Source organism: Fundulus heteroclitus, unplaced genomic scaffold (assembly GCF_011125445.2).
Source record: "Fundulus heteroclitus isolate FHET01 unplaced genomic scaffold, MU-UCD_Fhet_4.1 scaffold_151, whole genome shotgun sequence".
NCBI classification, from domain to species: Eukaryota; Metazoa; Chordata; class Actinopteri; order Cyprinodontiformes; family Fundulidae; genus Fundulus; species Fundulus heteroclitus.
This window is the reverse complement of record NW_023396563.1, coordinates 26772-51604: the sequence shown is the minus strand read 5'-3', so window position 1 is coordinate 51604 and position 24833 is coordinate 26772. Positions and strand designations below refer to the sequence as shown.

Below are 24833 nucleotides of genomic sequence, written 5' to 3'. Positions count from 1 at the left end.
GAATGGAAGGAAGGAAAACTCTCTATCGAAGTTTTATCGACCCTATTTTTTCCTATCGCGCCACATGTCTAATCGATCGATCGATTGTTATTGAATTATCGTCCAGACCTACATCAAGGCATACTCATGTGTAAGAATGGCCCAATCTAAGACCAGACCGATGCTAAACTGTGAAACAGTGGTAAGGTTTTAGATTTTATCTTCCATCCAGTATGACTGAAGTTGGAAGAATGGGCTCTGAAAGGAAGAATGGCAAAAGGTTTTGGTCTCTAGATATTCTAAGCTAGCTGAGATTTACCCCTGAAGAACTGCAGGTGGAACTGCAGTGAAAGGTGCTCTCACACACTATTATCTCAGAGGGACTGAATACAAATGCACACTGCAAGTGGAAAACTCTCTTTTTAATATCAGCAGGTAGAAAATTAAGGTGTCCTATGTAACTCCAGACCTAAATTGTAACAAAACGGGTTCTAACGTAATCCCACCAGATAATATCATTGCAATCAGACTGTAGGTAGTTATTAGCATTAACGGGCATCTCAGACTAATGAGCATGCAACACCATGCAGGCTGCTATACAGTGTTTACATGAGAATGAAAAAAACTTTCCCAAGGCCTTTGGAGGCTCTGTTCAATCCATGTATGAGTCACATCGTAGACCACCTACACCTATAGACACACTCACATTTAGGCCACACAATGCAGGTGTTGGGCAGGTGGATTAAGCCTGCAGAGAATTATATCATTCCCAACAAAGAGAGAGTGCCAAGCTCCTAATTGTGGAGTGAGAGTTCCTGGGGCATGACTGCAGAACCCGTCTGGTTTCCATTGTCAGGTCAACGTGCCACATTGGGAGTGTGGCATACTGACCTCCTGGCCCTGCTGAGTATGTAGGCTTAACCCACAATCTCCCTGTTTCCTGCCTCTGATTCAGCTCCTGCTCAAGTTGTGCCTCTGATTAGAGTGGTTTTATAGAAGACAAACAGAATTTCACTTTAACTGTCAAAAGACAGGAATTTAAATTTAGCTCAACATATCTGTGATCCTTCTGTGTCTATCTTTTCTGCACGTATGACTGCATTTATGTCAGTATAAAAAGATAAAAGATGTCATAGTGGCAACCAAAGGGGTGGCATGTCTCTCTCTCACACACACACACACACACACACACACACACACACACACACACACACACACGCACACACACACATGAAACTAAAAGGCCATGATGTGTATTTGTTCCCTTTGGGACACTGTGTTCAGAGCTAATGAAAAGTATTCCAGCGTTATTAAAGAACATGTGAGAAGTCCTCTCCTCTGCTGTTTGATGACTCAAAAACCACATAAGTGGATCATTTAAAGCCATCTGATGGTTCCTCTTTCAACAAAGGAACAGGTGATTGAGACAAAAACAACACTTGACAAATCAAAACAGGACCTACAATAATTCCCATCATCACGTACGGTGCCTTGCAAAAGTATCCCTATCTTTTTGGACACGTTCCTATTCCATTTGGTTCTTTTCTTGCATGTCCGTATGATTTTATGTAACATGCCTGTGCAACAGACCAAGAAGTGCAAACTTGTAAAGTTTTTTCCTGATAGCTTTACAAAAACTATAAGCGTCTTCACAACGTGATGCTGTCACTACCATGTTTCACTACCAGGATGGTGTTATGCAGTGTTGCTTCTTGCAGTGTTGCTTTTTGCTAAGAAAAGGTCAGTTTGTATGCCAAAACATTTTTATTTACATAGTGGCAATTCAAAACATATGTCATCTCAAGGCACTTTACATAGTCAAATTCAATCAAATCATCTAGACAGATTGTTAAAAAGGTTTCCTATCCAAGGAAACCCAGTAGATTGCATCATGTCTTGACAAGCAGCATTCACTCCTCATGAAAGAGCGTAGAGCCACAATGGACAGTTGGCTGCATTATTCAATTACTTTACAGCAATCCCTCATACTGACTATGCATGAAGCGACAGTGGAGAGGAAAACTCCCCTTTAACAGGTAGGAAAACCTCCAGGAGAACCAGGCTCAGTGTGAACGGTCATCTGCCTCGACCAATTGGGGGTTCGAGAAGACACAAAAAGGCACCGAAGCATACATTGATCCGATAATCCTTTCTATGTTATATGGTAAAACGGATGATCTTTCTCCCCTGGATGATGTCAAAGCTAACAGAACGCCACACCAGGTGTACCTACTATGAAGAAAAAAATGACAGAGAACAGAAAGTTCAGAGTTAAAATACAGCAATGCAAATTGGAGAACAGTAGGAGAACTCAGCAGAGTGAGAGAAATAGATCTTGATTACCTCCAGCAGCCTAAGCCTATAGCAGCATAACTATAGAGATAGTTCAGGGTAACCTAAGCCACTCTAACTATAAGCTTTATCAAAAAGGAAAGTTTTAAGCCTAGTCTTAAAAGTACACAGGGTGTCTGCCTCATGGGCCACAGTTGGTTCCACAGAAGAGGAGCCTGATAGCTAAAGGATCTGCCTCCCATTCTACTTTTAGAGACTCTAGGAAGCACCAGTAGACCTGCAGTCTGAGAGCAAAGTGCTCTGTTAGGAACATACGGGGTAATCAGAGCTCTGATATATGATGGAGCTTGGTTATTAAGGGTTTTATACGTGAGAAGGAGAATTTTAAATTGTATTCTTGATTTAACAGGAAGGGAAGCTAAAATAGGAGAAATATGATCCCTCTTGTTGATTTTCATCAGAACTCTTGCTGCAGCATTTTGGATCAGCTGAAGACTTTGAACTGCATTTTGTGGACTTCCTGATAGTAAAGAATTACAATAGTCCAGCCTTGAAGTAACAAATGCATGGACTAGTTTTTCAGCATCACTCCTGGACAGAATTTTTCTAATTTTGGCGATATTCCTGAGGTGAAAAAGGAAACTGTTTTATATGGGATTTAAATGACATGTCTTAGTCAAAAATAACACCAAGATGTTTTACTTTATTACCAGAGGCCATTTTAATGCCATCCAGATTAAGTGACTGATTAAGAAGTTTATTTTTTGAGGACTCTGGTCCAAAGATTACAACTACTGTCTTGTCAGAATTTAAAAGCAGAAAATTTAAAGTCATCCAGCTTTAGATGTGATCAAGACATGACTGTAGTCAAAGTAATTGATTGGATTCATCAGGACTTATGGATAAATGTAGCTGAGTATCATCAGCACAAAAGTGGAAATGAATCCCATGCTGTCTGATAATTTTGCCAATCGGAAGCATATATATATATATATATATATATATATATATATATATATATATATGCTTCCGATTGGCAAAATTATCTCCTCAAAGTCTTCCACACGTCGGCAGTGTCAAGGCGGAGCACCTCCTCTTCCTGAAGGGGAACAGCTTTCACTGCTGGAGCTGTTTAGTGCCTCAAACCTCCCAAAGAAGTTATTTAGTCCGTTAAGGAAGTCAGCATCAACTTCACCCACCGGGGGGAGGGCGTGTTGTATTCAGTGATCGCCCGTATGCCTTTCCACATGCTCCTGGTGTTGCTGGCGTCATGGAAAAGCTCCTGAATTTTCTGCCTATGGTTCCGCTTTGCTAACCTGATGGCATGGTTCAAGTTGGCTCTCGATGTTTTCAGTGCCTCCTTGTCACCAGACTTGAAGGTTGAGTTTTGTGCTTTTAGCGGTCGACAAACCTCCTCAGTGATACAGGGTCGTTGATTCGCTCGGGTGATGATGGTCTTTGTGGTGCTGACGTCCTCAATGCATGCACTAACGGTTAGCATGTGCCAGAGCCCGTCTGAGCGCAGCTTACCTTTGAACGAGTTGCTGTGTTCCCACTGTTTGCTACCGGCGCCCACTGGCGCCAATACGGTAAATACAACTTAATTTTGCACTGGTCATTGTTCTGGTTAAATAATTAAAGCCGCGAGCGGCGTCGATCGGCCCTGCAGCCAAGCGCCTTCACGCACCGCCGGCCGCCAGCCACCGCAGAAGCATGCGACACATTTGCGTCGGATTGTTTACATTTTTACCATCTTATTAAAACTCACCCGTCCACGTATGATGGCGATTTCCTTGATGTACATAACCAGATGTGAACTGGTTGTGAGCCTCTAGACCCTTGTAAGCTCTCATTTCCTCAAGAGTGTGCAGAGGGTTTTCACCGAACACCAGGTAATGCACTATGTCGCCGTGCTCTACATTTGGCCAATCATCTGGATTAGTGCTAAACAAGGCACCGTGGAGGGCATAGGGGTCCATATGGTCGATCACGGAACATTTCCTCAGATATACGTCCTTATCTGGTCGCTCTAGCTTGCTGGCGTACTTATCCATTCGCGATACGATAATACGTGTACGACAACTAGAGATAAGGAAGTGTACCACCCAATATGGCGGACCGGAAGTTGGCCAGTGACGTCAGTGAAAACCCCCTATTGGGAAAACATCCCATTTACACCTTTTTTCCAGAACCCTGACTTTCTTTCGGGTATGATAGATAGTTTTGGGGAATGGGTAGCTAAAGGTATCTCTTCTTTGGGCTGTCTTTTTAAGCAGGGGATCCTCATGTCTTTAAATCAAGTTGTGGAAGCCTTTGGAGTAGGGAAAAATAACCTCTTCCATTTCTTCCAGATAAGAGACTTTATTAAAAAAAGAAACAACTCTACTCGGGGACACTGAGGTTTCGGGCATTGGAAAATTGTTTTTCGGTATTCGGGAAGTGTCACTCAGTATGTGATATAAAACATTAAAATGTCATACATGTCACTTACCAACTCTGGCCCAGGCCTGGGGAGGAGAGCTGAATATCGAGATTACCGCTGAAATGTGGAGCAGTATTTGGAATTCTGCCAGAAAGATTACTATCTGTAATCACTCCTGGGCATTGAAACTTAAACTACTACATAGAGCTCACTTGGACCAAACTGGGTGTCTAAATTTAAACCAGGGTCCTCTTCACTGTGCCCTAAATGTAAAATACATGAAGGCAGCCTCACACACTGTCTTTGGTTATGCCCCAAGATCGAGTCATACTGGAAGTCTATTCTGGTTGAGACTAGTAAAATTATCAAAACTAATATGGTCTCGATCCAGTGTCTCTTCTCCTTGGTCTACCAAATAAACATATTCCAAATAAAAACAAGAGTAAATTGTATAATGTCTTAACTTTCTGTGCTTGAAAGAATATTTTGTTACAATGGATCTCTAATAAATCTTCCACTATTTTTGGGGAGATATCTCAAGAGAGATATGTTCCAAAATAATTGGAACATATCTCTCTTGACTTCCTAACATGCCTCGTCCACTCTAAGACTGACATTTTTGGACACATATAGATTAACCCTTCTTGGATTATGCTGAAGGACACGTGTCTACTATTCTATCTCAAGCATTCATAAATGTTTAGATGTGGACTATATAATGATAGAAGTTTTATTTTTATTTTTGTCTCCTTTGGACTGCACTGCTGAGCTTTTGTTCTGTTCAAAAAAATATAAATGCCAAAAAAATGCCAAGAAATAAAAGTGTGTTTCAAGTGAGATTTAAACTTGCTTTATGCGCTGCGGAACCTCATTCCAGGGCTGGGGCCATGACAGAAAAGCCTCCATCACCTCTGGATATCCTCTGTGATTTAGGAATCACTCACTGGGTGTGGTCAGCTGACCTGAGGGATCATGATGGGGCATGGGGCGCAGCAGGTGGGATTAATATGCTGGCACAAAGCCAGTGCAATTAGGCTAACACCAGAGTGAAGCGCTCTTCCTTCATTGTACACCTTACAAATTATGTTGCGGGCACACCGTTGCCGCAGGGGTAGCATGCATGCGCATCCCATATACAGAGCCTCTTAGTCCTCGGTGTGGCCGTCACGGGTTTGACTCCGGCTGGTGGGTCTTTACCGCATGTCTTCCCCCTCTCTGTCTCAGCCCCCTTCCTATCAGCCTACTTTCATTAAAGCCCGCTGGTGCCAGAAAACAAACGCCAAAAAAAAACATGACGCTGCTGGACTAGTTGGTGTGATAGGGTCACCTTGCTAATCCCTGGTAACAGAGAGCTGTGATTATCCGACTGGGAGGTTATTAAAGCATGCATTACTGGTTCCAAATAATGCATGCTAATTCTTTCCTTAGAAAAAACACAAAAACAACAAGTTATACACATTGTTTATCCCCCAGGGCAGTGAGGACTATGCTCATTAAGTGAATATGAACTATTTCCAGTAACTTCTATTTGCAGCCAAGGTCAAGCCTGTAAGCTACAACAGGAAACCATGGGAGGCCCTCACTCCTTTGTGAATCACACTTTTTTATTGCTGCTTTAATGTTGTAGGCTTTTTAAAAGTTTTTTTTTTTTTTTTGTAATTCGGACAGCAATGTTTGCATGAAAAAGCAGCACTAAGTAACCAGCACACACTTTGAAGTGGTTTAAAATCTACTTGTGTCTCTTTATATCTGCGGGTGGTTGCTGTCGGTTTCGGGGCCTTACTGTAAGAAACTGCTGTTGGCAAATCCAAAATTAGTGTGTCCAGCTGGTTGTTTGCACTTCACACAGGGGACCAGGAAGGACTAGAAACCCTCAGCCGATGAAGATTATGTTTTCACCCTTTATTAGCAGAAGTAATTTTGAAAAGCTGTGGGATAAATATATGCTGCTTAGTTATTTGTTTGGGAATCAATCACAGCCAAAATCAGGCTAAAAGCAAAGTCAAGGTGTGACTAGCCCCTGAATAATAGAAATTTGTGAGATGATAGTTTGCTTACAAAAATATATAGATTGTTGTCCCATAGAAAGCAAAGCACTAACCTGCTTAAACCGTAGGTGTCATCTTGGTCAAAATCCCAGTGTAGCACCTTCAGTACCCTGATTTTCAATGCAAATAACCCTAATTTTTGACGCAAACTCACGTTGTCTTTTAAACGGGGCTCATTTTGTGTTGCCATAGGCAGAGCTGGCTGTCAACCAATAATAACTAGTAAGCATCCACAAGAGGGCGCTTGACAGCACTTGATGTCTACTATTTAGAACGAGTGCAAAGATAATGTGGAGGGAAATGTGAAGTGAACATCAGACATGCTTTCCTACAACATATGCTTATACCAGCCTAAATGCTTGCTAAAACCCTCAGGAGGCCTATTCATCATGGTCAGCAAGTTGCAGAGGCAAAAATGTTTTAATCCATTTTTCAGCTAGATTGAGAGGAATAGCTAATTTGTTTTTCTTTCCTCTCACCACCTACACATCTCTCTCACTAAAACCAACATACAACTAGGATCGCCCTCGATTACCTGAACAACGATCTCACTTTGTCTTTGCTCATCTTCAGAAGAGCCGCCTGGCCACCGTTGCGCCAGCGCCACTGTTTGTTTCTGAAAGTGGTTAGTGTTGACAACCAACATTAGCTGGCCCATAATTTCAAGCACCCTGGTTGGCAACTAGCTAAACTCAGGTGCGAACAGACACCAGCAGCAGCTGTCTGGAGTGGACTACAATCATTTTAATTGGACTTAGCATAACAAGCAAACTCTGTTCACCTTTGGGAAAGAAAGCAGTCAACAGCTGCGTCTCCCCTTGCTGCCTTCTTTCTTGTTCTTTTCACTCTTTCTTCTTTTTCTTCTTCTTCCTAATTCGTGCTGTTTGGGCAGCATGACGTCTAGGCCCCAGGTCATTAAATCTGGGCTCACTGATGTTACACTTGTTGCCGGTTGCTGTCGGACGAACTAAACCATTTTGCGCCTCCAAGTGAGGGAGTGTCCAACATGTTTGGTGGACTGAACATAAAATTCATTTTCTCACTTGACTTTATTAATATATTTGAAATAAATTATGACACTAATTAATTGGAGGGCCCGACATCACAAAACAAACCAAAAAAACAGGATTTTCATGGGTCTCTGGGTAGTCAGGTCCACTTTTCCCCCCACTACCACGTCCTTGTACTGGGACCTGTCAGTGTTGTCAGCTGGCCTGATTCCCACTATGTTTGAACATGTTTCACTAGTTCTGCTCTCCACCGGTATAAGCCTTATTACACCCATTTACTGCCATTTACAGACAGCACCTGTATCAACACAATGCGGCAAAAGGACCGGCTGGGATCATGGACAAGGCCAAAAGCTCTTCAGTTCCATTCTCTCTCCTCATCGACTTCTTACGTAGATAATGGTGAGCTGACTAGGTGGACTGTGAGTAATCATTAAGAGGCATATCAAATGACCATCTTGAAATGAGACAGTTGTTAAAGGTGATCAAAGTAGATGCAGCAAAGCTTCACAAATTACTGTCATTTCAGCCGGTGACCCCAAGAGCAAGCAAACATTAGTTCAATAGATTATCAAAAGACTAGGTCATAATCGTGACCAGGTCAGTGGGCCATCATGAATTCTATGAGGATAATCACGTTTCAACACGCCTTCTTAACCTCACATTAAGCTGGAAACCCCATCAGTGTTTAAGCACATTAGCTCTCTTAATAATTAGCCATAGGAGTGCGGTATATAACGCACTTGTGCCAAATTAAAGCACCAGAACAATGAATGACTTCCGCGTGGAGTGGATTGTTGTGCATTGGCGCTGGCATTATTCAGGACGTTGTTAGAAGTGTTGCATGAGTACGTCACTAACTGACCTGATTAAAGGCAGGATGACACTTTAGCCCAAGTGCTTGGAAAACTCACAGATTTCCTTTTTTTTTTTTTTTTGCTGTCACGAGTAACACGTTTCAGACTGTTTAAAGGAGAAATAAGTGATATTTCATTATTTTAAATATTAAAAAAACGAAAAAAATGTTTTGTGAAGAACTTGGTATATGGTATAACGTCACACCCCACCTCTCTGTCTTGTTCTCCAGCCTCTTGTTTTACCGAGCTGGGTTGTCTTTGTGTGCATGTACATCCATGTGAACTGCTGTCACTCAGGACTTAGCCCTTCCCTCCCATAAAATGCAAAAGCTGAAATTGAAGTTCTTGTTTTTTTATTATAGAATTCAATCTTTTTGTCTTTTGAGGTTAGACGGTGTCTTATTGCGATATAATTAATATGCATGCATGTTCACACTGGTTACATAAGTTGGATTCAGTGTTCATTATGTTTTATCACTGGTCTAGGAGCTCTTATTCATCATTGTCTTCTGTATTCCCATGTTGTACTGATTTCCTTATCCACCCGCAGACTCTGTCACTGGTATAATTTCATTAACAAAGCCATCTTGGGTTTACGTCCCCCTAATCTTCTCTCCCTCGTTAATAGAAAATATTCAGAAGGCTATTCTCTGCGTTCGAATGAGTTCATTTTACTAAATGTACCTAAGATTATGGAGAAAAAAAATATTTCCAGTTTGCAGCTCCCTCAGATTGGAATCAATTGGAGAAGGAGATGAAGCTGAAAGATTTCGTCTCTGTCAGTATAAGGTTTCTGTTTGTAGATGTTTTGCTTATTTTATTATCTTATTCTGCCAAAATTGTATCTTTAATGCATTTACATGTCTGTTGTTTTTGATTGGAATTGTGTGCTGATGCCATTCTTGGCCAGGTCTCTCTTGAAAAAGAGACTTTTAATCTGAATGAGATCTACCTGGATAAATAAAGGTTACAAAACATCCAATACAAAACAAATTGTTAGAGTCTGACCAGCAATGGGCCAGGTGTTACTGTGGTGAAGCGAGTAGCCAGTAGTCCATCTAACACAGTTGACATTGTTTAATGCAGCTCAGCTGGCTTGTGAGAAGCCCACCATGATCCTACTATACATTCAGGACATTCCTTTTTTGACAAAAAATGTAAAATTGAAAGAGATAACTGGTCTGGTACTTAGATTTTGGAGGTAGAGAGAGGCGTGGCTTGCCATGCATTGTTTTGGTTTACAGACAGTGTTGAAATGTCGCTTATTGCTCCTTTAACTTTAATATCAGACAAAGATAAACTAAGAATTGCAGTTTTTAAATACTCATTATTTTTCTGTTGTTAGATTTTTTTAAACTCAGGTTCGTTTTGTCTGATATTAAAATGTTTTTGATAATCTGAAAGAATGAAGTGTGCCAAAAAAGCAAAAACCGAAGATGAAAACTTTCCTGAAATACTTTATTTATTTGGAGCACAGATAATTTGCCGTGATCCTTTCGAGCAAATGATGAGTAATTCAAAAGGGCCCTCTAATCATATTATGCAAAATATGCAGCCGTGTATTCAGAATCAGTCTCACTTTACTAGACGTCAAAATTCTTATAACATAATGGAAAGATTCCTGGAAAAAGCATAAATCATCTCATAGTTTAACAGTGCTGGATGATCATGGGGTCAGATTTATCGGACTCGTTTTTCACAGAGTCTGCCTCGGCTTTGACAAACCGCCTGACCAGAAGTAAATCATCTTCATCTTTTATACACTACAACACAACTTCTACAACCTTCTGAATACAACTTGTTGTTAAAATCAAACCATTTTGATTTTTGGTAGGAAAGGTCAGATTTAAAGCCCAGTCATTCATCACAGAGCGAGCCTGCCTTACACAAGCACTTGCCAATCAGCTCGGCTGCTTTTTGGAAAGCATTTTTATCTTGATTTGCCTCGGATCTAAACTGGCTTATTCTCCTTCAGAAAAGGTGAATTAGCAAACACAGTAGCATACACAATGACTGAGGTTTTCAAAACCCTCTAGGGCAGTTACTGCATTTGCTCATGCCACAAGCACAAATCTGATAGAGTTGTATGGGATTTATGGAATAGACACACAGCAGTGGCTTATTGTGACATTTAATAGTGGCCATTGTCCTGCTGGAAGGTGAACCTCCACCTCGGTCTTTAACATTTTTCAGGGTTGTTCCAGGATTGTAGTTTGAAAAAAGAAAACACAAACAGGACTTGTTATGTCTATCTTCCAACAACAGCTTTGTTCTTCGTACTCTTCCATACAGCTCACGTTTTCTGGAGCGCAAGCATTTTCAGGTGATGAGATGCTTAAAGCTTAGGACACTATTTTATCGACCAACCCTGCCCTAAACCCTGCTTTTCCACAACTTTTCGGTCTTCCTTGGCCTTTGTGATGATGTTTGTTCACAGAATAGCTTGATTTAGTACTGAGATTGGATGCGGTGGGGGACTATTTACTCAGTGACTTCTTAAGGGATGGGGTTTCATTTTATTGAGTGATTCAAGAGTAAAGTGGGACTAAATACGTACACGTCCCAATCTTTTTGCATTTTTATTTGAAGAAATTTTGATATTGATGAATCCCTTTTTTTTTTCAATTTGCTGTATTTTGTGTCAGTCTTTCACAATAAATTAAACAAAATGTTGAAGTTTGTTATATGATATGATGTGGAAAAATTCAAAGTTTCCCAAGCTTTTTACAATAGTAAAGTACAAATTTACTGGGTAGAAATATAGTGCTCAACGTGGGTATCCATAATAAATACTCCATAATATTTAGTAACGCTTGCTCATTTAGTATAGGGATAGATATAAAGTGAGTTTTCAATTTCACCACCATGGTTCTTCAACCTAAACGTAATACTGCTGTGTTGGTGTGGCTCAGCGAGAGTGGAGGGAGAATCTGTGGAGGGAGCTAAAGAGTAGGGTGATGGTTAAGAGGCCTCCATCCTCAAAGACTTATGGCTGGTTCACACGGCAAGATTTTAATCATTCGGTTTACTTTCAAAACTTGAGAGACCCCAAACATGATGATAACAAATCTTACCTAAAACAAGTTTGCTTGTACAGTGTGTGGTGTACAGCCAAATAGTAAACACAACACCCCACACAAAAAGAGATTTCATAAAATAAAATGTTATCTAAAATTTAATTAAAAAAAATTTAAAACTTAATAAAAAAGAAAGAAAGAAAAAAATCAATAAAAAGAAGATTGCTGGAAAGGGAAGATTGGGCAAAGTCTGCATAATTAGCTTGCTTTGTGAATCCAGCTTTAGAAAATATCACCAAAGATAAACCAAAAAAGATTAGTAGAGATATGCAGAAGGCTGATCCTCAATCATTAGGAATGGCTTGGTTGTTGTGATGTCAACAAAGATTGTTCCACTGAATGTTGTGAATGGTATAATAATTTTTAACATGTTATTTGTAATAAATCTTTTCAATAAATAATTTCTCTTAAAGGTAAAGTCGTCAGTTTTTCCAGAAGTTTCCCCAAGTACCTTTTTGAATAATTGTGAATGCTAAAGACCATCTTACCTGCTCTTCCGTTCCTCAGGGGAATTGTGTGGAAAAAAAAAAATCACCCTCTGGTCTTATTTCTTTCTACTAAGGGCTTCATCATGTTCTCAAAATTGTAAGCAGTTTGCTTCGTGTGACTCTCAGCCATTTTCAAAGTCTACTGTGAGAGCAACAGAGATAAAATGAACGGCTACATACTCCAAGAAAACCGAGACAATTTGTCTCTTGAGAAAGACGTCATTTTGTTCTGCCAGTCCTGTCTTTCAGGGTCTCCCTGCTAGTTCTTGATACAACATCGGGGCAGATGGTGTGTGAATAAGGTGTCTAAATACTGTACAGTGATTGGACAGGATTTAGATGGGCATGTTTAAGTTGGAGAAACTGAAATGTCCTAATTCAATTTAATTAGGACATTGTGGCCTAAGCAGTGGAACAGGCCAATTTTGCTCACTTGCAGCGTTTATCTATAAATTATCCTAGCGGGGCAGTCTGAGAGCAGGGCCAAAACTCTGACAAATCCCTGCCCTTTGGACCGAAGGGCAGGGATTTGTCATAGCAGCTCCCACAGAGATTAATCTTTTTCTGAAAACATAATCCTTCTATTCTTACTACTTTCAAGATGGAAGGACCACTTCAGCCAGTATAACAGAAAGTGCTTCTGAACAGGATTACCAACTACAGTTTTAAGCAATGCCATCTGAAACACACTTCTAGGTTAAATTAAAATGAAATGTAAACATGAATAGCTTGAATAGTACAATTTCTAAGTTGGGCAAATTGCTTTAGGTCAAGGCGGGTTAAATCTATTAAATCTGTCTTTATTTAAGTTGTAAACTTTGAAAACGGATCCTCGTTTTAGAAATGTTCTTTTGTCAAAATTGTACATTTTTTTCTACATTGAAACAGGGTGTGAACAATAGACATTTCTCCTTGAGCTTTAAAATCGACAACACATTCTTACCACATTCCAGAAGAGAGGGTTGAATATGATGGCAATCACGGCTATGCAAAAGCTGGAGTCACGAAAGTTAATGTGTCTTATGAATTCCTCTATCGGTATTAGGTCCATCTGAAAAGACAACACACGAATACCACAATCATTACATGCCTTCAGAAACATATTTTTTCCGATAGAACAGAGGGTACAGTATTTCTTCACCACATTTAGGCAACTTCATAATTCAAAGTAGTTTACAGAAAGAACAAAGGAACAGGGCTTAAAGCAGCACTGTGTAACTTATAGAGACTACAGGGGACTACAGCTGTACCTTCCAGGTTTACAACACTGCACTGTTGCAAAATGACACAGTCTCCCTGGAATCTGATAGCAGACCACATTGGACCTGCAGATTGAGAATCATGGGGTTACTTGTAAAGACAAGGCCACATTACCACCTCTAGATTAAATTCCACATCAGAGAACCAAAACTATGCAGAATCAGGTGTTACATTTGTTTTGTTTTGTGACCTAGAGTGGCGCTTTAGGTCACAAGGTCCATTCAACGACGGATCCGACCCCCTAAAGTTACATAGGTTAGTTTTTGAGAGGGGCATCAGGTAAGGAGGATCGATATGCGCTGCCGCCAAGTGCTGTACATTGACCTGAAAAATCATGTAACATATTTCAAATCAAGCTAATAGTTGGGTCAAAACCTACACAGTGCTGCTTTAAATGAATTTGCAACATCTCTACATACTGTATGTCCTGCATTGCTAGCCCTTCTCTTTTATTTGAAAGACCTCGTGGTTGAGAGCCTTAACAGAAGCATGAATCTACAATTGAACTTAATAAAATTAAGTTTGATTTTTGTCTTAAATAACACCTGCTTTCATATAATAAATATCACTTTCCCTAAAAAACAGGGTCTGATTTACACTTAATATTACCATCTACGAGTAGACTGCTCACAAACATCTGAAAATTCCCAGGAAGCCATGAACAACCAAATTGTTTCACCAATACCAAGTAGCCCAACCTGAATGGAAATAAAGCTTGATGTCTTTGGTTGTAAATGTCTAAAAATTGTCTTCACCCATTTTTCAGCTAGCAAGGAGGATTAAGCAACACAGCCTGGTCTATAACAACAAGATGCATAATCATAAGGAACAGAGTTAAATGCAAAAGTAAAAGTGACAATTGCTCAGAATTACTTTATAATTTGTCACCAGAACGGACTCTTGCGAGTCATGAGTGTTCAAGGACTTTTCCCATGCCAACCCAAACACCCCATTACAGTTTACCAGCTTGCCGAAGCTTCAGCTGTGTTTAAAACTAGAAATCATACATTTACTAAACTATCTCAATTTTCTCATAAACATCTGGCGTGAATTTAGATGTTCATTCACATTCAGATGTTCAGCGACAACACAGAGGACAAACAGGACGAATATCCATGCACAAAGACACCAATACATGAGGGGGATTTAATTTTAGATTGTTGGGCAAAGCCGGAGTGGCCGGAGAATAATCCCAGCATGCACTGGGAGAACATGCAAAGTCCCTGCAGAAAGAGCCCAGGATGGGATTCCGACTCCAGACCTTCTCGCTTCAAGGTAACAATGCTACCAAATACACCACCATGCAGCCACAGTTTAACATTTAATATTTATAACAGTATTTCATCATATTTACATGCAATTTAATGTTTTTCACATATCGTATAGTTTATAGAATTTGATGTCTTCATTGTGAAAACCTTTTATTTTACTTTTCCTGTAAAGCACTTTGAGTTGCATTACCGCTGTTAATGTGAAGTATAATTTTCTTCATCAAACTCATTTACAACATTTACTGTGGTCTACGAGGAAAGGGACAGAAATGACATCCTTATTATGGTTGGTTTAAAATGCCCTATAATAATACAATAATCAAATTAACTCCTCTAACTGTTGAGAAGCGGAGCTACAGAAAAGGAGAACTTCACAAACGGGGGTCCTCTGTGCGGTCCTCTGGGGCCCCCTGTTTTGCACCTACTGCTGAGACAAGGTGACAGCAACAAGATAAGTGCTGTAGGTTGAGTGTAATCGTTTTTGGCTCAAAGATGAGTCATCTTTTACTTCACAACGTCAGGGAAATAAGAGCAACACTGTCAACACTTTCTAGGGTCAACTGAACACAAAAAGGTATGAAAAGTTGCCATGATGTTTACTTAAAAAGCTCTTCAATGGAACCTTTCATGTAAAAAATTACATAGTTTTAAACCTGCAGTAAACAATCACAAGTTTAATGTCAAATCACTCTTTAAATAGCATTTTTTGTCAAGGAAGGACAAAAACGTTATTCTGAACAGTTTGGTCATATGAATATCTAACTATATATCCTACATATGTTTTTAGATTTTCTGTTTTGATATTGTGAAGTAAGCTGAAGGCAAAACAAAGCCAGCCCCCAGCAAAGAGGCTGCTGGGGCTTCCACACCACCAGGGGGCACCCAAGGGCACTAGAACGGTCACAAATGCCAGATGTAAACGTGCATATTTTTGCAGGGGTAAAAAATATTGCAGCTCCACTTTATAAAGACCACAACTGAATGATTTCAATGTGAAAAGGTAGAACTGAAAGGCATTGGTTCCAGCTGGGATGCACGTTACCGATTAATTAGTTAATCCAAAGTACATTGTTCCTATCAATCAACTACCAATTAATTAATTAATCCAAAGTACATTGTTCCAATCGATCAACTACAGATTAATTGATAAGCGGCCATTTTCCTATAAACCTGAGTTTTCTCTACTATCAAGAGGGTCTTTTCATAACTTGGAGGGCTCGTTTTATTTATAATATGCTGAATTTTGAAAGAGTCACAACATTATATTTTAACACTTTATTGTGCCACCTGTATTAAATACTGACTGAAGAACGAAAGGACTATGGTTTTCTCAGACATTATTAAACTTAGACATATTTGTGAAATATAACTAAACAGGAACCTATTAGATTACTGAAGAGAAACAAATAAGATGAATAGAATAAAATAGGTGAAACTAGGCCTGTCGCGATAATCAATAAATCAATCAATCAAACGCACATTCAATTTTAATCACATGATTAATTAAAATAAGCGTGATATTTTGCGTATGCATGCTTGCTTATTTCCCCTTGTGTTTCTGTCTCCTCTCTCTGAGACGGGACAATAAAAGGTTTCATTAAGCAGCTAGTGTCAAGTAGGCACATGCTTAACGTTGAAATGAGAGCCTGGTGATGGAGAGCCAGAGTAAAGCTAGTTTGAAAAAAAATTTGATTGTAACCAAAGCCAAACACAGCTGCCGCAGGGTGGGAGTTCTTGGGATTTAAACCAAATGACGGCACCTGTTTAATTTGTCTATGCCAGTAGGTTGAGAGGATATACTTACGTTATTATTCCATTATCATATTAGTTGAAAAAGGTCTCCAAATGACAATAATATGATTTATCGCACTAAGTTTTAGAAGAAATTATCGTCCAGCAAAATGTATTATTGTGCCAAGCCTATATATACACACTATATATACCAAGCCTCCATCTTGATAGTGTTTTGATAGTCCTTTTTGAGCCTACAGACAACCCTCTTGCGGCACGATGACTAAATATGAGTAAATCAGTATCGCAGAATGCAGCCGGTTTGCTTAAATAATAAATCACTTGTAAATAATGCCGGACGAGCCTGACCCTATGCAATGCGTCGCGACAAAGCAGCAGCTCACCGTGATGGAAGACCAACCGTTATTAATTAAATACACCGATCTACAGAACTTTAAGAGCTTCATATCAGAAGGTTTACTCATGTCGGTCAACTCTGCGGTCACATCTGAGCCTCGGCAGATTTAGCGTCCGTTTCAGTGAACACCAACGGTCATACTGTATTCCCAGCAACATTCCAGCCATTTCCCTCTTGGGATCTTTTTTTTTTTTTTAAATCTCTGGATCTTGGACCATTCTTAATTTTTTCGCTGGGAGATGCTAATAGCCGTTAGCCGCTTCCTTGTTTTATCCCCTGCTGAGCATGCGCAGTGATGTATTTCAGTTATTATAAATAAACACAAAAGACTTTATTTACTAACAAATAGAGCAAAAACAAAACATAAAACACCAAAATAATAACTAATACAGCAGCAGGACATCATAATCTTTCATAAAAACTTTTTATGCAACCAGAGTGAGCTCCTGATATATGCAATTTTAAAAAGTCAAATAACATGGCTATGCACCTTTAATCTAAGAGATAATGCCCATTCAGGTGTCCATTATCAGAAAAAAATAGATGACGCGTAAATGTGAACGGTTGCTGCCGCCTAGGGCATTATCCGGCTTATACCATGGTCACTTACGAAGTAAATAAATATTAAATCAGTTATTAACTTTAGTGTTTCCACCTTTAAAGTGTAGGTTTTTCACAAGAAGTTGCAACCAATGGCATGGCAACCAACTCTGTTTTGTAAACTGTCTTGCCGCTACCAGCTAACGTTGGAGCCAGCGCAGTAATTTAAAACAATCAGGCTATTTGACCAGAACTTTTTTTAGGTGTCCTATCAATGTCTGAATCGAGTTTTCGCCCAGACATTTATACCATGGATGGAGGGTTGACACCTCCGCTTTGCCCATTCATTTCTGATAACAAACACCTTGTAGGGCATTATCCTTTACTTAATAGACAAATGTATCAAATGCAGTGCAGAGTGATATACAGCAAATTCCACGCTGGACCCCTTATAGATCAAAAATGGAGAGAGAAAGTTAAAAAAAAAAAAAAAAAGAGGGGGGGGGGGCAGAGAAGGATAGGCTGAAGATGAAAAAAAGCACTGGCCACTGATGCAGCAAAGTGCACTAAACTGAAGTTTTTTTTCCCCATAAAGGAGCAGGTAGGCTAAGATATAAACACTAGTGGTGAGCAGTAAAAACATCAGCAGCCTATCCTGCACAATAGTTTAATAAGGAGGATAGTCTCACTGTGAGGAACCAAGGGTCAAAACTGACTCAACTAAATAAAGGTTTTAAAGTATTAAAAATGTTAAAATATGATTAACAAAGAGCCATTGCAAAATAAATGTTATGCTAAAATGTCCTTGAATTCAGATGTATTATTTATTATTATTATTATTATTGGTTGTTGTTATTAATAATAATAATAACATGGGGTTTTGAAATAATGTTTTACAAGAAAGTGTCAATTCAGTGAGTAGCTGTAGTACTGCTAAAGCTCCTGCTCGCACGGAGGTGGTGAACAGCAGCAATACGGAGTCAGAGCAGGAACCTTCAGTTACCTAAGAGGACAAAAGACACCTGCATGTTATGCTGGCGGTGGCGTGGCCTGGTATGAATGCCCTGGCCTGAATTATTGTCCCGGTCCGCACCTGATCGTTTCACACCAATTAAAACAAAAATACATTAAAAAATAAGGTTTTATAATAATTTATAATAATTTCATTATTATTTATTAATACACTAATAATAATAAGAAGAAGAAGAAGAAGGAGAATGGGACAGCTGTCTCGGTATCATGCTTTTATTTTGGAAGGGACTCCAGCCTGCTAGTGTTCAGGTGTCGTGCCAAACTAGGTATCCCCGCCAGGATTTGTATCCCCTGCGTCGGGAGCGCGCATTCAGCCTGAAGAACGAATCCAGTCAACTCCGCCTCATTTCCAAAAAATGATGCGTGCAAATCAAGATGTTTTACTTTTCTTAACGAAATATGTGATCGGTGTAGTTACATTATCGTTCAGTTAGTGGGTTAAAACTGATAATGTAACACTTGTTAGTGCGATCGTAGGGGATTCGGTTAAAATTCGACTGATCGCTCAGTATTACACGTTCTGAGAAAGTAAACGCTCTGTGGTCATTTCTTCTTGTGTCACGAAAATATTAGCTTTATGTCGTCATTAGACTGTCTATCTGCTGAAACCAAAAACCCACTTTCCTGAGTCCTGCATACCTGCCTACTTATTTCTCTTCCTTCTTTGTCAGATAGACCCGCACGAATGGATCGTATAAAGCGGATTTCAAGTGTGATCAAAGCAACACTAAAGTTACAACTTACATTATCAGATCTAATAATATTTTTAATAAAACCAAGAACCAATTTAAGAAAACAAGGTAACTTTAAAAAAAATAGAACATTATACGAGTTAAAAAAATTCATTTCATTTTCATTTTATCACAATAGGATGTTTAAAAATATTTAGGCTTGACACATGCTGGAGTCATGGAGTTAAAAGTTTTATTGATATCAAGCAATGCAGCCCATTGTTATAAATGCTGACCAGACATATTGGTCAGAAATAAATGTATATATATATATATATATATATATATATATATATATATATATATATATATATATATATATATATATATATATATATATATATGTAATCTTACGTGACTAACATAAAAGGAGGAAATGAGTTGAGTAATTAGATAGTTTCTACCATTTTGAGGTTATGTAAAACTAGTCCATGCATTTGTTGCTTCAAGGCTGGACTATTGTGATTCTTTACTATCAGGAAGTCCATAAAATGCAGTTCAAAGCCTTCAGCTGATCCAAAATGCTGCATCAAGAGTTCTGATGAAAATCAACAAGCGGGATCATATTTCTCCAATTTTAGCTTACCTTCATTGGCTTCCTGTTAAATCAAGAATAGAATTTAAAATTCTCCTTCTAATGTATAAAGCCCTTAATAATCAAGCTCCATCATATATCAGAGCTCTGATTACCCCGTATGTTCCTAACAGAGCACTTCGCTCTCAGGCTGCATGTCTGCTGGTGGTTCCTAGAGTCTCTAAAAGTAGAATGGGAGGCAGATCCTTTAGCTATCAGGCTCCTCTTCTGTGGAACCAACTCCCAGTTTTGGTCCGTGAGGCAGACACCCTGTCTACTTTTAAGACTAATCTTAAAACTTTCCTTTTTGACAAAGCTTATAACTAGAGTGGCTCATGTTACTCTCAGCTACCTTTATAGTTTTACTGCTATAGGCTTAGGCTACTTGAGGACATTAGGATCTAATTTTCTCACTCTATAGAGTTCTACTGTTCTTCAATTATGCATTACATTTTGTAATTTCAGCTTTTAACTTTCTGTTCTCTCTTTTATCTTCATAGTAGGTACACCTGGTCTGGCATTCTGTTAACTGTGACATTATCCAGAGAAGACAGATCACCCGCTACTACCATCTAATGTATAACAGATTACTAGATCAATGTGTGCTTCTGTGCTTTTTTGTCGCTCTTGTTGTGTCTCTGCTCTGTCTTCTGTAACCCCAGTCGGTCGAGGCAGATGACCGTTCATACTGAGCCCGGTTCTGCTGGAGTTTTTCTTCCCACTGTTGCTTCATGCTTGCTCAGTATGAGGGATTGCAGCAAAGCCATGTACAATGCAGACGATTCTCCCTGTAGCTCTACGGTTCCCCAGGAGTGAATGCTGCTTGTCGGGACTTTGATGCAATCAACTGGTTTCCTTATATAGGACATTTTTGACCAATCTGTATAATCTGACCCAATCTGTATAATATGATTGAACTTGACTTTGTAAAGTGCCTTGATATGACATGTTTCATGAATTGGCGCTATATAAATAAAATTGAATTGAATTGAATTGAATGTACATTTCAGACTGTGAAAACTTCATGGTGAGCCCAGACCAACATAACAAACAAAACAACACTAACCAGAAAATAAAAGAACTTAACTAGGCACCAATAAAAGAAAATAGAGCAAAAAAAAAAACTAAGAGTAGCCCATTTTCTTAATTTTTGGCATATAAACACCTTTTATAACAAGCACCTGCAGAAAATTTTAAGCTGTTAGCTCCTTAAATGAAGAAGTTAGAAGGGAATACAAAAAATATCGGGGTCAGCCTGCCAGAATATGTATCCCCTTCCAAAATGGACTAATAGTTTTCCACATTCTTGAGTTTTGACACATAAACATCTCCTATAATCACCAACAACTGCAGAAAATTTGAACTTGTTAGCTCTTCAAATGAAGAAGTTACAGGGGGATACAAAAAATATCGGGGTCCAGCCTGCCAGAATATGTATCCCCTTCCAAAATGGTCTAAAAGTTTCCCACATTCTTGAGTTTTGGCATGTAAACAACTCTTATAACAACAAGCACCTGCTGAAAATCTGAAGCTGTTAGCTCTTTAAATGAAGAATTTACAGGGGGATACAAAAAATATCGGGGTCAGGCTGACCCCGATATTTTTTGTATCCCCCTGTAACTTCTTAATTTAAGGAGCTAACAGCTTCAAATTTTCTGCAGTTGTTGGTGATTATAAGAGATGTTTATGTGTCAAAACTCAAGAATGTGGAAAACTATTAGTCCATTTTGGAAGGGGATACATATTCTGGCAGGCTGGACCCCAATATTTTTTGTATCCCCCTGTAACTTCTTAGTTTAAGGAGCTAACAGCTTCAAATTTTCAGCAGGTGCTTGTTGTTCTAAGAGTTGTTTACATGCCAAAACTCAAGTATGTGGAAAACTTTTAGTCCATTTTGGAAGGGGATACATATTCTGGCAGGCTGGACCCCGATATTTTTTGTATCCCCCTGTAACTTCTTCATTTAAATAGCTAACAAGTTCAAATTTTCTGCAGTTGTTGGTGATTATAAGAGATGTTTATGTGTCAAAACTCAAGAATGTGGAAAACTTTTAGTCCATTTTGGAAGGGGATACATATTCTGGCAGGCTGGACCCCGATATTTTTTGTATCCCCCTGTAACTTCTTCATTTAAATAGCTAACAAGTTCAAATTTTCTGCAGTTGTTGGTGATTATAAGAGATGTTTATGTGTCAAAACTCAAGAATGTGGAAAACTTTTAGTCCATTTTGGAAGGGGATACATATTCTGGCAGGCTGGACCCCGATATTTTTTGTATCCCCCTGTAAATTCTTCATTTAAAGAGCTGAAATATATATATATATATATATATATATATATATATATATATATATATATATATATATATATATATATATATATATATATATATATATATATATATTTATTTATTTATTTATTTATTTTTTAATGTACAAACAGAAGACCCTATTCCTCAACGCAACCTGAGGTTGCATGTCTTCCTCTCTGACATACCCCCTTTCCTGTCAGCCTGCTTTTAAAAAATAGCCACTAGTGCCTCAAAAAACAGTAAAAAATGCAAGGATAAATACTTACATCCTAAAGATAGCAGTGTACATTTAAATATGAAGCCACTGTCGCTTCATGCATGCTCAGTATGAGGGATTGCTGCAAAGCCATCAACAATGCAGACGACTGTCCACTGTGGCTCTACGCTCTTTCAGGAGGAATGAATGCTGCTTGGAGAGACTTGATGAAACCTGCTGGGTTTCCTTAGAGATGAAAACTTTCAGACCAAACTGTGTGGTCAGCACTTATAACAATGGGCTGCAGTGCTTGAAATCAATAAAACGTTTAATGTGAAGTCCAAATATTTTTAAACACCCTATTCTAATAAAATTGAAATGAAATAAAAAAAATAAACTCCTCATATATTGTTGTATTTTTTAAAAAGCGACACATCTTTTTTTCTTAATATGGCTCTTGGTTGAATTAAAATATCATTAGATCTGATAATTTTGGTAGTAACTTTATTCTGTGTTCATTTGATCACACTTGGAATCAGCTTTATATGATCCATTCATGCGGGTCTATCTCAAAAATACAAATAAACGAACAAGTAGACAGTTGTGATGGACTCAGGAAGGTGGGTTTTTAGTTTCAGCAGACAGACAATGCGACAATCTAATAACATAAAGCTAATACTTTCGTGACACATCTGGAGATGACCACAGAGCTTACTTTCTCAGAGCGTGTTATACTAAGTGATCAGTCTAGTTTTAAGCAACATATCAATCCCTTACGATCGCACTAACAAGTGTTACATTTTCAATTTTAACTGGACTATTTCTATATTTCGTTAGGAGAAATAAAACATCTTGATTTTCACGCCGAATTGGCTGGAAATGAGGCGGAGTTGACTGTGTACGTTTAGCAAGCTGAATGCGCGCTCCCGACGCAGGGGATACAAATCCTGGCGGGGATACCTAGTTTGGCACGACACCGGCAGTCAGAAGACAAACTCCACTCCAGGCTCTAGCTGTCAGCGCAGAGTCTCAGCCTTCCTGCCTGCCTGTCAGCGTGGTCTGCTCTGCACTGGTCTGAGTGTGGGAGAAGCTTAACGCCGGTTTTTACCTTGGAGTAGTCCACGTTGTTCAGACCTTCGCAGCAGCCAAGCGGGACGTTCGGCTTTTTCCGCCCTGCAGCAGCGTCGCTGTCGCTCATTCACTCGGCAGAGACGTGGCAGACAGCCCCGCTACCAGGCGCGTGCACTAAATAACACACGTTGCTCAATATAGAAGAGGGCAAGAGTCCGACTTATGCTGTCAGAACAGGCTAGTTCTGACAGACTTATGTTGCTATGGTGTTCATGTCCAAGTAACCTCTAACCCCGCTTGGTGCATTCTGGGTAATGTGGTTCACTTTCATTTTTTTTCTTTTTCTGTTTTAGGACTCTATGAATGCCGGTTTATTTATTTATATATATTTGTATCCATAACAATAAATAGAATATTCAATCTAAATTTCAACTATACTGGAAAAAACTGAAGTAGTATAAATAAAAACCAGAAGGACAAAAAAAAAGAAGAAAAAAAAGTTTCTGGTGAGGAACAAATTGGTGTAATCTGATTTTTTTTTTTTTTAATCAAAATATTTATACACAGGCGGCATATCACATCAGATGGACATCATTAGAACATTGTTACCATGTTGCTTGACCTGCTTGAACCTCAGATATTCTGTGTTCTGACTGTCGAAGAGAGGATGCACACACCTGTCAACAATAAGAATGTAGCAGCAGGTGTGAAGCATAGAGCTGGAAGTGTCATGTTTGGGGTTGCTTTGCTCCATCAGGACTTGGCCAGCTAGCCGTCATAGAGTCCACTGAATTAGTGTATCGCAGAGTGCTTGGAGAACATTAATATATATATATAAAATCTATATATAAAAAAACACAAAGTTGAAGCAGAACTGGTCCCTACAACATGACAATAACCACCAACATATCCAGTAACAGTAATTCCAATAAGGGTTGCCTAGACCAGGTCAAAGCATGCATGAAACCCGTCAAACATTGCTCAGCCGAAAATAAGGATTGGGACAAACTTTCCTCAGACTGATGTCTAGAAGGAAAAAATAGACTATTCAGATGAAAGCCCACAGTGCACTGTGGTTTTTACACATTGTATTGTGTTTATATCTATTTTCCCACCTGAGCTAAATGTTCTTAAATAAACTGGTCTAGCTTATGAATAAGAAATGCTGAGATATCCTTTTTTCCAATGAAAAACTTATTTGCCAGTTTGGCACAGGTATAGACGGCGATAACGCTACACTCCAGAGACAATTGAAATGACCCAGCTTTCCACCAGCATTTAAACACACCATGGACGCATGAATCTGAGGCGTGACATGAGTCTCAAAACACCTCGTGCTGTTCTAAACTGATCTGTGTGTAACTGTAGTCTTGTCTGTGTGTATCTGGCAATTTGTGCACTTGTATACACACGCGTGTGTGATTTGTAATTGTGTATGGGCATATTTATCTTGTGCCGTTTTATTTGTGTGTGCATTTGAGCACACATTGCTAGTATCCAAAGTTACTCACAGTATGTTTTTTTT

General features: G+C 39.1%; 1 protein-coding gene across 2 annotated transcripts in view; it reads right to left on the bottom strand.

Annotated features, from left to right (window-relative positions):
• Positions 1–23597, bottom strand: part of pemt (phosphatidylethanolamine N-methyltransferase) — a 111298-nt gene extending 87701 nt beyond the window's left edge. For both annotated transcript variants that reach the window (XM_012869266.3, XM_036129267.1), the window contains exons 1-2: positions 23346–23597; positions 13117–13224 (exon numbers count right to left, since the gene is read on the bottom strand). In XM_012869266.3, coding sequence (XP_012724720.2) covers positions 13117–13224; positions 23346–23435 — 198 coding nt within the window. In that variant the 5' untranslated portion in view covers positions 23436–23597. The remainder of the gene's footprint in view (positions 1–13116; positions 13225–23345) is intronic.
• Positions 23598–24833: the final 1236 nt, after the last annotated feature.